Consider the following 16,753-nt stretch of genomic DNA (forward strand, 5'->3'; position numbering starts at 1 on the left):
TGTAAATTTCTTGTAAATTTGTTTTATGTACTATTAGTATATTTATATAATTTATTTAAAAATGTTATATTTTATAAACATTTACGTACCTTATAGTTTAATATACGGCATATTTTAACTTATTTAAAAGTATTAATGTTTTCAATATCTTGACTTATATTAATCGATACTAATATATTTATTTATAAATTCCCGTAAATCCTATATGCAGCACAGAAGCACGAAATTAATCTATATTGCATTATTAATGTAATATTTCTAATAATAGTTTTTTTCGTACCTTCTATAATACTTATGCTGTTTTATATAATTGAAAACTATAATTCTTATATGAGAACTTAATTCATCGAGAAATATGAATTCAAAAAGTCTTTCACAAAACCAAGCAACAGATGAAAAAAATATTTTGTATATATGTAAATAGTTAACAAAGTAAATTTAATAAGTCAATACAAGCACTTCTATAAAATATAGATTTAAACAAAAAATATATTAAGTTTATGTAAATGTACAATTTTGAAAAATAAGCCGTATTTAAAATAATTTATTTTTATATATAAATAGCTGTCAAAGTTAATACAATAAGTCAATGAAGGACTTCTATAAAATAATGATTTAATTAAAAAATATGTTTAATTTATAAAATTTATATACAAGGGGAAGATTTTGGATTTTACATCAAACTCTCACTTTTTTAAAAACATTAATAGCACAAAGTTTATATAGTTTATTATAATGGTTTTAGTAATATATATAGGTAAACAAAAATTGTGATTAGTTTATATAAATGATGTCTATTAAGGGGAGTTTTTTTTTAGCCACCCAATTTACCTACCCATTAGGCCATTTTTCAAAACATATAATTGATGTTTTTTAATATAATCTTTTGATATAAACTTTAGGTTGGTTGTCAAAAAAACCCCCCTTAAAACAATCTCTGCACCTATATGCCGCTATTATATATCAATTACCATATTGTCATATTTATACGAGTAACTTTTTTAAATATAAGATTCGGACTATATCTATAATCGAATATACTATACTATACAAATCTTAATTTATATGTTATGTTATGTGATTATTATTGTACAATATATATTGATCTTTTAAAAATCTAAGTATTTAAAATATTTTAATATAGAAAAAGATAACATTTGTGAACAAAAGAAAAGTCTATTCTAAGTATCTAAAAAAGCATGTAACTATTAGAACTATCAAAAATTGGACTAAGTAAAACTTTCTTTGACTGATCAGATATAGTTTCATAAATAAGTTTCTCTTTATTTATAGAATTTATTAAAATTATATATTTTATTTTATATCTTAGTATGTGTATAAAGATGCCATATTCTATATCAATATATTAATATTATATATATTCTATTTATATTTATTTTGTTTTATAGTTGTATAAATACGTTAGTCAGTTCACTTGTGATTTAAAATATTTATATTTATTTTAATTCAATTTATTTTTATAAATATTTATATTTAAAGTATATTTATAATTATAAATTGAATTTAAATATATTGTTATAATATTATGTGAAATATATATTTAAAATATGTTTATAGTTATAAATTAAATTGAAATATTATATTGTTGTAATATTATGTGAAATATATATTTAAAATATATTTTTAATTATAAATTAAATTGAAATATATACTCAATTTGTACATGACGTAAATAATTAAAATTAAAAATTAAAAATAATATTAAATTAATACAGGAAATATAATATTCAATAATATTTTATATTTTTATATATGAAATTTTGTAACATTAATAATATAATAAATAGTAATAAATATTATGAAAAATGCTTCATTATATATATGAAACGAATTTATTTTGATTCCAATATATAACATATACGATTACTCTATATACCTATATATAATAATTGTGATAATTCTTTTGAATTAGTATTAAATAATTTTTATAATTTTATGCATAGAATTTAAACATTTTTTAATTAATTAATAATAATAATTAATGTTAGTATATTTTGTTTTTTTATATCTTTTGTTATAATAAACAAGTAAGCTTGATCATTTTAATGTACTTGATTAATTTTTTATGATAATTTATTCATTCATTAATTTTATTTCGTATATTTAACAATTAAGTGTTGGAATAATTTACTATTATGATTTATTATTTAAACTTTTGCAGTATCTATCTTATATAAAAAATATGTAAAATAAAATCAATATAAAATTCATCTGTAAGTCTGAAATAATGATTTCAATAATTATGTGCTCATAATTTATTTTATTCTTTTAAAGTTTGAAATTATAATAAGTAAATAAACTATTTGCAACATATGATTTGTCTGTTATCCTTATTAGATATGTAACTTTTGAAAACCTTTTATGTGTCGTATATAGATCGGCTATATTAAAAAAATAAAAAAAACACATTTTTAGTGTTCCAGTTAAAAATCATTTAACTTGGCTTAAGAAGATTTGACCACATCACTTTCCGAAGAATATATCTCGCAATTGGCTACCTAAGCTCAAATAGAGTAATGTGTCTGTTTTTCAGATTTTTGATCATACTTACTAATACTTCTATGGCGATAAGCATCAGCGTACTTGCCTTGTTGACATAAACCATTGATTTCAAACAATCTCAGAGAAAAAGTCTAGCGATTTTAAATAGCGATAACACGAAGTCCTGTCAAAATCACAGTTTCTTGACATCAAATGAACAATGGCTTTAAATAATGGATTGTGATAAAAGCTGTATGATGTGGTACATATCATCATATTGAAACCAGAAGTAATGCATACAATATTCCTGAAAAATCCGCCTAAAAAATCAGATATCATAGCCCGATTTCGCACCTGATTGACGGTTGTTGCTTTGTCACTGACGTCGTAAAAAAATTATGGTCAGATAATCATTGAGCACATATTCCGCACCACACTCTCCCTCTTTTTGGCAGTAAAGTGGAGCTTTTTCAATCATTTAAGGCCTTTTCATAGCATAGGAACGATAATTTTGTTTGTTTACGGTTCCATTTAACATGTAACGCATCTTATCACTAATAATGATTGCTTGCCAAAAATCCTTCTGGGCGTCAGCGCGTTCGAATAGTGTATATTACTCCATAGCCAACAATTCCTAAAACTGACGTTTCAAACACGAGCAATCATTTGTCATTCTTACCTTTCTTGTCAAAGTAACAGTACTGTCAGATGTGTCCTCCTAATATAGCCATTTATGCTATGTAGTTTATTTGGTTGGTTGGCTGATTCATCGGCGTATACCATTCGTATTACCAAAGACACGTCTTTTAAATACGACATTCTTTGCTAAGTATCTCAGTAGATAAACTATATTCACCTAATTAAGTTTACGTAGACCTTTTGTTCTTATGAACAGTCTGATAGACTGTGAAAAAATATTTCCCTAAAAATCTGTTCGCTCTGTTAGCTAAAGCTGAGCAGTCACGGGAAAAGTATATGGTGTGGAGAATAAGATGATCGTGATATTATAGTGATGTTATGTTTTTTATGTCTGTTAGCCGCAGCTGAACTGTAACAGGAAATCATGTGGAGGATTAGGTAATTGCGATATTACAGTGATGTCATGTTTTGTTACAATATGTCATATTATGTCCAAAACAATCAAAATTTTTGGATGTACTGTATGAATGTATTAAGATACCTTTTCAATGTCTTTTTAATATTCTTTAAAGTATTTGTATCATTTATAAACTTAAGTTTGTAGTATATTATCATCGCTCAGAGACTTTTTTAAAATTTTAATGTTTTGTTGCTCAAAATTTTACACAGACTATATGACCTTATATCTTATATATCATAAGAATACGTTTATATACATCTATATCCATAAATAATGCAGTATGATTGTTTAATAAAATAAACATTTTTTTTAATTAAAAAATTTTTCTGGAGCTCCTGAAGAGATTCCGTGTATATATATTTTATATACGTAATATAACTATATATATATATATATATATATAATAAAATTAATATTAAATAAATAAAATAAATCCTACATTTATTTCAAGTTTTTTAAAAGATAATTACTTTTAAATCACTGTAGCAAATTTTATTTTTCGGAACTATTAATATTAATATTAAAATTAAAATAAAAGTTAATTTCCAATTAATAAACAAAATATAGGTTTTCTATAAAAATTCCTTATTTTACGAGTATAGAGAAAAGGCAAATAAAAAATGTAAATATTATTATTAAATTAAAAAAAATTCTGTTAGTCAATAACAAAAATAGAATGTTGACTCATCTTAAATATTTATAAAAATCTGGATACCTGCATTCTGAGAATTCATTTTTCGGTAATTTTTAACACATCTATGAAATATTTTTTTTAATTTATATACTTTAAAGTGTTATATTTCTTGTATAAAAGTATTATATTATACAAGTACATACAAAGTCGTACGTTGAGCCTTTTCCGAGTTAGCGCATCCGGGCACTTTTACTCAATGATGGCTGGGGGGTTTCTGCAGAGTCCCATCCATCTCACTGACTAATTTGAGTATTTCTCATAATCTTCGTTATTATTCAATGATTGATCTAAGATCTGCGTACCGCCCCATGCGGTATATATATAGTCAAACTTCATTTTTCATGGTAGTATAAAAATTTATATATAAAATGTAATATAAAAATACACTTTATTTATTTATCGAAAATACTTTCTCATGGACCCTAGATCCAGTTTTGTTAAATCTCTAGGGGGTGGTGTATGTCTTAAATCATTTCTTTATAAAATATATATAAGATATATATAATAGATCCGACGTTGATTGTAATATATTTTGCGTTTTATTGCTTTTCGGAGAACAGTCCATGTATTGGTGAAATTATTAGGAAATAAGTTGTTTCAAAAATAAATTATTGCGTATTAAACTTCTATAATCGATTTTTTAACTTTGATAAGCGAATTCGTTTATTTCAACTAGAAATTTCTTTGGATTTATGACGTTACTTCTTGGAATGGGGATTTTTATATATAAAGATAATGCTATCCATTGCAGTGGAATGGTAATATTATTTTATGATTCGTTGTGTAAATTTCTACAAAAATAATTACTTTCTTTTTTTTAATTACTAATAACTAAAAAAGTCTTACTTTTATTATTTTACTATTTTTTAATATGGAAGTTTTTATATCAGAAACTGATTATAAGCTAACAACCTGACTCCTTCATCTAGACAATCCATATAGTTATTACTTTTATTGCAAATTCTGATATGAATTTAACAACGCTATACGGATTAAGTTTTGATGAGATAGTACTGTGGACAATATAGTGAAAAGCAGAGTTGAACGACATAAAATTAATTTACATAGATTTTACAAACAAGAAAATATCTTATCTTTCAGACAGAATTCTTGGAAATCAAATAATGTTCAACTACGTAAAATGAAAAGAACGTGTAGAAATTAAAGAGGATGTAATTACTTATCTCTAAAATTTTTTTCCTTTCTACTCACTGCAAATTCATTTGTTATAAGCTAATACTCAAATACTATTAAAATTTTTAAGGAACTTATATATCAACTATTGCTCCGGTATATCAAACACATTTAGTTCTATACAGTATTACGTCAAATATAATATAAGGCTCAAATAAATCAGTTTATTTTTCAGTGTTAAGAATTGAATTCTTACTATGAAACCAGTTGGTCTATTTGATGTCTTCAGTGGACTTTTTGATAGACTGTCGTAACACATTAATCAGAGAATCTCACTAATTTTAATATCACTGACTAGATCTTTTATTTTATGTTCTTATGGTGTGTTCTTGAATAGTTGTGAATTCAATATTGACGATTAACTATAACATAGTTCAGTTAATATCACATCGGGCTTGTATTGCTTTCGTACGTGAGTGTCCAATAGAGACAAACGACTGCCACTTTAGATAACTGTGCTTCGATATTGATCATCTATATCATAGTTTACCATTTATATATTGAGCATAGTTTTTGATATAGTTGCTGATAGATAACTCTACATAAAAAAACAAATCAGTTAGAAATGTTTAAGGAAAAATATATATCAGTTTATACATACATCTCAACAACTAAATTGAAATTTTTTTTTAAAAAAAAAAGAAAATTTATAATGTGTAACTTATTATTAGATATATTTATAAATAATTTAATTTCAACATATTTATTGCTAGAGTTATTATAATATACTTATGATGAATTTATGTACATTTTTAAACCTAAGTATAAGTAAAGGTTTTCCAAAATATAAAATCACATTTTTAAAAAGAATCCTCAAGGAATACATTAACAATTTACAACAATATAAAACACCACACAGTCCTTTTTGTAATACAAAAAAAAATTTCATTAACTAACAATGAATTATATGACTATGTCATACATTGCTATTAGTGACTGGATTATCAATAGGGATTGTAATAGCTGTGGATGTGGATGCAGCAGCAGCTGCTGCTCTAGATGTCGATGGTTCTATGTTTGTAATGTCGCATGTAAATTGTGTATTTGTTCCAATTGTTGTTGTGTTTGGCAAGATAGCTGTAACATCTCTATCAGTTTGTGTTGGCAATGCTGGAGGAGGATGTGGATCTACTTCTGAATACGGTGGCACAGTCAATGTTGTGTCTGTGGTTGCAATAGAAGTTGTTGATGCACCAATTGGTGCACCTGACGCTGTTGGTGTTGTTATATTATTAATGCGCATCACATCATCATATGATGGCAATTCTTTATCATCCTTCTCGAGTTGAGCTCGTATACGTGCGGCTTCTTCCGAATTCGGTTCGAGATAAAAGAAGTCCGCATAACGATTTGCTGCATTATTTTCTGAGCCTTCAGAAATTGTGAAAATGTTACCCTGACGATCTGTAATATAAAAAAATAATTGATTAAAAAATAATGATTAATAAATAATCTAATAATAATTTTGGTCTCGATTATAAAATGAGTAATATATGTTCTATATTCTAATTTAAATTTATATTTAAATCTATATATATATAAGACTATATTGAGAAGTAAATGGAGAGTTAGCATGTTATATTATTCTCAGAAAAAGTGACGGTATCAAAATCTCCTTTATTAATCTATCAAATGAAGTCCCCGATTAATCTATTAAAAAGAGATTAAAAAGAGTCCCCGAAGACCTTATGAAGTTTATATGTTGTAGATCAGTTCCTTTGCGAATAATATTTAAAACATAGTATTATAATTTTTGGTAATGGATTTAAATATTTCTCAAAAAGAACACAGTAGGTTACCGGTATCCAATAGCTGCCATTTGACCTGAGTAATCCAAACAAATATTTCTATCTTATATATTAGAGAGAATAAAATATCATTCTCAACAATTTTATTGATCAGTTATGAGTTTCATGTAAACATATAGCTAATCTATAATCTTATCTGTAATATAATCAAACGATAATGCTTTGATGAAGCCCAATTATATTATTACATATAAAATATGTATATATATATATATATATAATATAGTAGGTTTAACCTCTCTATAGTTTGTAGCGTTTATTTGCAAACGAACACTTGATTTTAGTGAATAGAATTTAATGGAATATAATATGAATAGATGGAATTTCTTTAAAAGTCTATTATGGAAAGTTGTTAAAAAAATGAAAGTAATGAGGTAATTAGTGATGGTAAAAAAACAAAATTTTATTATTCAATTTTTCAAGATATAACTGTGATATAGGTATAGGGCATAGCATAGAGCTTTTTTACATTCTTTGAATAGATTTATTTTTTAATTTTTTTCATATATTCATTAATTCTGTTTATGTTTAATTATTTAGAGATTCAAGTAAATCTTTTCAGAGATATGAATATCAGATACAAATATCTGTCGATTTTTAACATTAAAGGTGTCTTCAATTTCATCTTTACATAAATATTATATACATATATGTATATTGTTATTGTACTATTTTACACAGTGTAAAGCTACAACCACTGGTTACAGTAGCTGGGTATATCAAAAATGTAGTTGACTTCATGCATATTAAAAGAACTGCGCCTAATGGAGCAATAGGCCTCTGTATTCAACATAATTGAACTACAGTGAACTACAGTCATCAGTTACTGTGATTTGATTGTACGTGGGACAGATAAAAAGTGCAACGATAACTGTTGGTGTCGCATGTGACACATATTAGTCTATTGCAACTGTATTAGTCTGCTTATTTTGTGTCATATTAGGCCTTTTCTTTTGTAAGTATATCGCAAAAGAATAACATAAAATAAGCACTACCTTTAATGGCAACTCTGGAAGAACTGGAAGTTTTGTTAGGCTTATATATGTTTATATGCTTAATTTCAGTAAATTAAAAAGAATTAAATATTATTTGCTGACAGTTAACTAGAAATTTTGTACGTATTTCTAGAAACCGTTTATGATAGCCGAATTTTTAGTCTTGGCAAGCATGCGATTTGAGCTGCTTATTAGTTAAGCGGTTTTATTGAATTCGGACTAAATAAGCCAGCAGTGTTGTTGTTTCATATGTTATTTTTACAATAAGCGGTTGTTCGTTTGTAGTATGCTTACAAAAGAAAAGGCCTATTATTGATTTATTGATTGTATTAAAATATCAAATTGAGTATATTAAATATATAATGATCTAATGATAATAATTATGAATGTATACATATACTGAATATATGTTAATATATTATATTTAATAAACATATGTGTAAAAAGTAAATTATAAATAAATTTAATTAATTAATAACTAATAAATGATTAATTAATTTTAAATAAAATTTGGTGTAAATTAAGTATATACACACATATGTAAGTACATAGGTACATACTCAGTACATATGCATTTAATAAATGATTAGTGAACAACATTAATTACGTTTATCACTCTTTGACAATATTTTTTTTAAAGAAGACATACCATTGGCAACTTCTCTACTAAAAGCCCAAAGTTTGTAGTAATATATTATAACCTAAAAGTATAAAATTTAACAATATTTATTGTGTATATTAATTACTAATTTTTTTTATATTACTCGTGTTGTTTGATATATAAAAAATAAAAAAGCCAAAAGGACAATACAGATGAAAATAATAGGTCCAACCCCAACCATATTATTGCAGTATTAAATGACTAAAAAGTTATACACATTGTTTTTTAATTTAAATGACATTAATTAAGAAACAAACAAAAAATTTAAAATATTTTATCCGTTAAACGTTTTTTATTCGATTTTCACAAGTCTCTACTACAACCAATTAAATTCGTATTTTCTTTAAGAATTCAAAATTGAATATTTTAGCGTTTAAGAATCGCGTAATCAGAGAAATAATTTCGATTAAGAAAACACAAATTTATTTCATTTATACCAATTTTGATTTAGCTAACAACGATAAGATAACATTAATAATCTCTGTGAAATATCAATTAATAAGCGCTTGATTAAAAATTTTTAATCGAAATGTGAAGTTAACCAATTAAAAGAGTCGTTACACTTCGGTTGAATGGCATTCTGTATTACTCATTCCTCTTACTCTTCTGAATGACTTGTCAAAATTGAAAAAGTCATATCATAATAAGAATTTTGTTTTTACAGGATACCAAGCACACCAATACCAAGTACTTTGGTACTGTGCTTAAGTATCTATACTTGTTAAGGGATGTGGCACTGCGACCGTTGGGTCTATTGTGCCCCTACTGCTAAAGTAACTACAAACACATATACTTTGCTTCCAATTTTGAAATTTTGAATCACTAAAATCACATTAACTGTACCGTCATTTCTTCTATTTTGTCGCCTGGCTGCTCGTGTTCTCCGACATCTTTCACACATTTGTGCATCACGCCGGTTCCTATGCTGATGTCTCCGACCATGACATAGCTTTCCGAGAGTTTTACTATGTATTCGTACATAATAACAAGCAAACGGTAGAATAACAAATAAAAAAAGAAATGTACAAATAAAGAAAGCCGAGAAGTTCATTTCTGCCTCATATGTAAATATTGTTTAAGTCAAATAATTTGTTTTATTTTATTTTCTCATTGTATTTTTATGAAAGAAAAAAATGATCAAATTTTTATATATTTTTCTTCTCATAAATTTAAAATTCCTTTCATTATTTATTTATTAATATAATTTTTTCTTTTTATTTTTTTACAAATTATTTACAGAAGAGAAAACACATTTGTTCAGTTGGTTTCTTTATGTACTGCGATAAAAAAGCACTGCCCATAGTTTTGCCTATAATCACCACCTATGTGTGTTCTGTATCTAATTTCTTGTATATACGCCAAATAATTTTAGTTTTAGATAAGATATTAACTGAAAGCTTTTAATACTTTAACAAATTTTTTTATTTTGTTATTCAAAAACAATAATTTATTACGAGTATTTAACACGCGTTGTATTTGAGAGCCAGACACCCAGTCACTACGCTAAAATGTACTCTTGAGTAGATATTATAAAAAACTATATAATTACATATGTATATTTAATTTTGTTATTTTCTAAAAGTCATGTTATTGATAGAAATATATTAGCCCAGATATTCATTTCAAAAAATATATATTCATATATTGGAATACCACTCAAAACATTTTTGTAATATTATTTTCTAAAAACCTAGTATTTAGTAAAGATATATACAAAAACTTGAGAGTTGAGAGTTGAGAGTGTACGAAAGTACATCAAAATCAAACACCTGAAATTAATTGTTTATATGGATTCTCAGACTAATTCAGGGCTGTGCTTTCTTAAAACAAATGCAATCTATATTCCAACAGGAAGACATGCTGGGCTTCAAAGTATTTTTTAACTGTTTGTCATAATTCAATGGAGCATTTCTTACAGCTGATCACTCAAGTGCTCACAGACAATATTAAGTAAAGGTGCTTTAAACACTAAGTCGCGTTTCATCAAAAAGTCATATCGAAATATAATATTACAATTAATTCTTTTTTTCTTCTTTGCATATAACCTAATTTCACTGGGCTTTAGGTTATTTGTTAATATAAAAATTAAATTAAATTAAAATTTATTTAGTATAATTTATGAATCATTATTTTAAGTGAAGACGGTCAGCAAGGTAGACTGATATATTTACAGAAATATATTTAAAATTTAAAATTAAATATATTCAACAATAAATCCCGGAAATATAGTGGTAAAGATGACAGCTAATCCAGAGAGTTGACGAACGATAGAGTCATATGTGATTAAGGTCCTTAAAACTAAAAAATTAGACCTAAAAATGAGAACCAGAAACTGATATAATAAATAGAGCAGATACCAAGAAAATGCGGTGAAAAAATTAAGGTCTGAACGCAAATCGAAAATCATTAGTACATGGCATGAAATGCCAACATAAAAGAGACCCTTCTCGAAGTCATGCGAAAGTGGTTCCGAGAGAGAATAAGTATCGCCGAAGAGAGGTGTTTTAGTCCTTATACTACATGTACAATTTTAGGGAGTCAAGGTATGTTAGGGTATGGATGATATTAGTATTGCATTTTTACATATAGAATATCACATAACATAATTTTAAAAACGTATTCAAAGTGCTTAATATTTAAGCTGATAACAGCAATGACAGTGAATACTACTATATATACAGAGTTGCCAAGCTAAATTAGTTGAGGTAAATTCAAATTCTTTTGAAGAAAGAAAGCCATCATTAACTTAAATTTTTAAAATATTTTAAAATATTTTTAAATATTTTTAAATATAATATGTATACTTTTTATATAAGCAAATTTTTTTTACAATGCATTAATAAAAATGTATCCATGTTGTGTTTATTTTTAAACAATTCCCTTTTTTAATTATACTTGTATTTTATATAAAAACTTCATAAAAGAAGACTTGACAATATTTTTACCATTTTTTACCACTTCATAAAAACTTCATAAAAGACTACTTGACAATATTTTTCACCATTTTTGACCATTCCATGAATAATTTAATAATATCTTAACATTGAAAAAGTTTTAACAAATATATTCATTGGAAATTATTTTGTGGAATTATGTATCATTATTTTCCGCTTTCTTTTCTTTGTCATGCTCATAGTGCTGTTTGCTGGCACTGTCACTGCTGTCTATTTCCATATATATGTATACTTGAACTAATTAAAGTATTGTCTGTATGTAAGGGTGTGTAGAGCGATATATTTCGTAATTTATGTGAATTCAATTCATATGAGCAATTCAAATGTAGTAAATATAATATAACATTTACAATAATAATACGTGATAATACATTATGTACATATACACATTATTAAGGGAAAACGATTTCCATTTGGAATCGTTGCAAATATTTGAGATTTTAAAAAATATAAAACAAAAAGAATAAATAAATTGAATAAATAAAAATGATAAATAAGTTATTATAAACAATATTGAACAATATGGTTATTATATTGAACAATATTTTCAAACTTTAAAAAGGACATACACAATTAACTAAAAAAGATGTGAGCATATCGATTAAATTTTTAAATAAAAGATTATTTTTTTAACTTTTATTGTAGGAAAAAGCGAATATTAAGAAGTGTAACTAAATATTCATGTGATAGTTGTTTTCATTTGGTACAGTTTGATTTCGATCCGACACATAGTCAGACAAAGGATTTAAAAACTAGAGAGGATTATATGCATACACACACATGTATTTTAGTTATATATGTATCATTATTGTTTAATAATATAATTTTTTTAGAGTAGTTGATATCAATTAAAAATAAATGTTTTTAATTACCCCCCTACAGTACATAGTAAATTTCTGATTACGGACCTGTCTTCGATAACATTATCTTCAAGATGATTCGACGACGATGTCCGTATTACTAGACAATTATACAAATAATGAAGTGAACTGAATATGTATAGTAAATAAAAATAAAAGTATAAAATAAGAAAAAACAACTACATTAAACAGTGAATTAGTTCTCGCATAACAATTGTAAAAAATGTAAATGGTAGAACGCAAAAAAAGTTATTACTTATAACAGAGTACACACAACGCAAAACAACAAAAATGCAAACAACATATATGCAATCTGATCACTGAATACTTTGCACACCAAGAAATGCAAGCAAACGCTTAATGTTTATATCAGCTGATAGAAAATTTCTCCTCTATTTACGTCAAAAAACCAAAATTCAGTTGGCTGTTACGTTTTCTCCTATTTTATCGGCATAAATAAACTAATACATTGTTTTTTATAATATTGAACTGATTTTTAACAGCATAACAACTTCAGTCTTAAGACCTTACATTTTATTAGTGCGCACGACATAGGTGCATTCAGTCCCCAAGCATATACGCTAAAATTATTGAGTATTCATGTCTTACTCATTTATATCAAAAAATATTAACAATGACTTCTATAAATTAGAATCGATCGATATTTTGTATTACGAATTGACTAGGTTGTTATCTATTTTTATTATTGTATGTAATGTTTTTGGCTGGTTTATATATAATATGTTGGCAAACAAAATAAACATATTTTTTTTGTAAGACATATATTTTGCAAAGTTGTTTTTTTTTTTTGAATATTAAAAATAGCTACAAAATTATATATTTAGATTTTAAGTTAAGTAAAATATTTGATAAATGTGATTTTCTTTTTGAATCTAAAGACAACTGATAATTTAAATTAATTAATTAAAAAAAAAGTCAAGCATTTGTAGAATTTTTAAAAATCTTTCTAGTAGTATATAATATATTGTAGTTTGATACGTTTTTTTAAAAGCAAGTAAAACATATATATAGGTAAAAGTTAAACTTAACAATGATCCAATTCATCATATCAAAGTTGCTAAGGATATGTCAGGTAGATGATCGTATCATAGTGTATCATCACTAAATGCTGTTGCCCTCAAAGCTCTCAAGCTCTTAATTTAACTATGAATTTATATTTAAATCAATAATTTATTTTCCTTATTTCTATAATAAAGTAAATATTTTTAAAATTTATGTATTTTATACAAAAAGAATTTAATCACATTGAAAGCAAGAGAAAATGTGATATTAAATGATAGTTTCATCAACTTAAAATATAGACTTAACGAGGCACTAGCTGTGTTGAATTCATCACATGCTCTAAATTTTTATTAATAACTATGTTTGATGATACAACTCTGTTACATTTTACATAAAACATGTTTTGAATTATGTTTTTCCACATGCTTACACATACAAATGCATTTCCTTAAACATGTTTTAAAAATAGTTTAAGCACTAAAACAGCTTCTTTGGAGTTAAACATGTTTATCTGGCCTTAAACAGGCTAGAAGGTTATAAATCACAAAATAATACGAATAACGTAAACTAAATTATATAGCACTTTCTCGTTACCTTTAAATAGTACAATATATTGACTTCTGTGTTTCTGTTTGGAGGCACAGTAACAAATTCGATTTCATATAAGTAATATAAGTAAGGTACTATAACAACAAAACTTCTTTTTATATTATTTTAATTAATTGTATTTATGGCTGATCATACAGCTGTTTCTAGTATTGCCAAATATAGCCCATCATCAGTGGTCTTGAAATTATTTCTTATATTTAATTATTTGTAAATAAATTTTTGTGACTGCAAGTACCAGGGATTGAACTCGTGCCCTGCTTAATTTAATGTTCAGAGTTAGCGCTCCTTAACCAAATGACCCAAAGTCGTACTTGACTTGTGTTTTCGCATATTTTTCTGGAGTTTTGTTGATTTGCTGTGAAAGTTTATTAACTAATTCACTTGCTGTGAATAATTATGTTTGAATAATTATGTGAATAATTATATTTATTTTTACTTTTTAAATTTGAATACTATTCTGATTCTGTTTTAATTAATTATTTAATTTTTAACAAAAATAATTGAGCACATACCATAATAGGTTTGAATTAACCGACGTCGTGGCCTATGATTCGTTGAATTCTGATTGCGACTACAGCATTGAATTCCGCAATATTCCAGTAAAAACCAAAGTATTAACTAAAAATTGGATTGAATTTTAAATAATTTTTTCTCACTTAGTTAAGTTATGAATTTACTCGTATGTAAATTCACAGAAAACTATTTAATACCTTCATGCAAAAGTAAACAGCTGGCATCACGAGAAAAATGACAAAAAACGTGGCAATGTAGATTGTGAAGATATCCATTTTTATAAAATTGTTTAAAACAAAATGAGCGATAAATAACAAAAAGAAAAACTCCGTAACACGAGTATTTCCCACTTTTCTTAAAAATTCAATATATTTTTATTTAAATTTTTTAAGTCGAATTTTTAATCTTATTATTATATCACATCTTCGCTGATACTTGATTGCATCCATATATATCCGCACATATACATATATTATTTTCTACGAGATTTAATAACATTTTAACATATTTTTGCAATTTATTATTATATTTTTATTATAAAATTTTTGAAGAAAATGAAAAACACATTTCAACTGCAAAATAGCGAATTCAGTGATTCTGAAGTTGCGTGTTGTAATAAACTATGAAAAAATGAAAAAACTGTTTCAACATTTAATGAGAAATAAATTTTAGTAGTTTTTTTGTTTATTTAATAATTACAATTTTATTACTCGTTTTTTTTTCTGTTGTTTGCGAATGTCAATTCTGTGTACAAAGTAGAGAATCAAATGTGTAAAAATAAAAAAATTAAATAAAAACACTCGAAAGATATTTTAAAACGGTTAAGATATCTGCTTGCGAGTCGGGAGACAGGGTACAAAACGTTGCGGAGAAGATTTCTTTATCAGACTGAAAAAGAGCTGATAAGATTAATGTGGACTTGGTACGAGCTACCTATACGCCACTTTGTTGGCATTATTTGAAAAGTTAATATAACTGACTTGCCCAATATTCACGTCATAATCGGTCTCTTTCTTAAGAACCAAAAGACATGAAAGTAATACCAGTTTTTTATTAATTACAAAATTAATTAATTAATTGTAGTTATTTTTAGTACAGATATATTTAATTGAGAATATAAATACTATTTCAATAAAACGTTCATTAATTGATTACTGCATGTGATTTTATACAAAAGTGTATATCTTTTATATACTCGTATAAGTTCAAGTAGTTAGTTCTTTCTTTATCAATTTATTGGACTTAAATTAACTCAATACAAAATGAATGGCATAGGCTTGATCATCTAGGGAATGACCATAGAAACTATTGCCAAACATTAGTTTCGAGATTTCTAAATATTTTTAAAAAACCATGGTGTGTATTTCGGAATTAATTGATGTTTAATGAGTGAAGGTTTAAAAAAAAATATAGCTTGGGAAAGGTCATACATTTTGTAAGAAAGGCTATTATACATATGCATTCTTATTCTTATTATTTTCGCCATATAAACACATTGTAATAATAATAATAAATACATTGTAAATACAAAAAGGAAATAATAATAATTATAATTCTTATTGAAGAATTTAATAATATTTAATATCTGACATACTTTAAAACCTTAAAACCAAAACAGAGTACTCTGTACTTCAAACACATTGTAATAATAATAATAAATACATTGTAAATACAAAAAGGAAATAATAATAATTATAATTCTTATTGAAGAATTTAATAATATTTAATATCTGACATACTTTAAAACCTTAAAACCAAAACAGAGTACTCTGTACTTCAATACAGAAATCTAATACTTTTATTTAATTACTCTCTAACTTTGAAACACAGATAACTTATAT

General features: G+C 25.4%; 1 protein-coding gene across 3 annotated transcripts; it reads right to left on the minus strand.

The window, feature by feature from the left end:
* Window positions 1-6,204: 6,204 nt before the first annotated feature.
* On the minus strand, window positions 6,205-15,222 carry LOC119685570. Of its 3 annotated transcripts, none has more exons than XM_038099888.1 (3): window positions 15,110-15,222; window positions 14,912-15,017; window positions 6,205-6,893 (listed from the first exon to the last, which is right to left on the minus strand). In XM_038099888.1, exons 1-3 carry the CDS (start codon window positions 15,185-15,187, stop codon window positions 6,406-6,408), a joined length of 672 nt encoding a protein of 223 aa, XP_037955816.1. In that variant the 5' UTR covers window positions 15,188-15,222; the 3' UTR covers window positions 6,205-6,405. The 3 variants fall into 3 exon arrangements, with proteins under 3 accessions (XP_037955816.1, XP_037955818.1, XP_037955819.1); XM_038099890.1 differs by lacking the exons at window positions 14,912-15,017; window positions 15,110-15,222 and adding exons at window positions 8,942-8,993; window positions 9,057-9,149; XM_038099891.1 differs by lacking the exons at window positions 14,912-15,017; window positions 15,110-15,222 and adding an exon at window positions 9,797-9,886 and having other exon boundaries at window positions 6,206-6,893.
* Window positions 15,223-16,753: the final 1,531 nt, after the last annotated feature.

This window comes from Teleopsis dalmanni, chromosome 2, assembly GCF_002237135.1.
Source record: "Teleopsis dalmanni isolate 2A chromosome 2, ASM223713v2, whole genome shotgun sequence".
In the NCBI taxonomy this organism is placed as follows: Eukaryota; Metazoa; Arthropoda; class Insecta; order Diptera; family Diopsidae; genus Teleopsis; species Teleopsis dalmanni.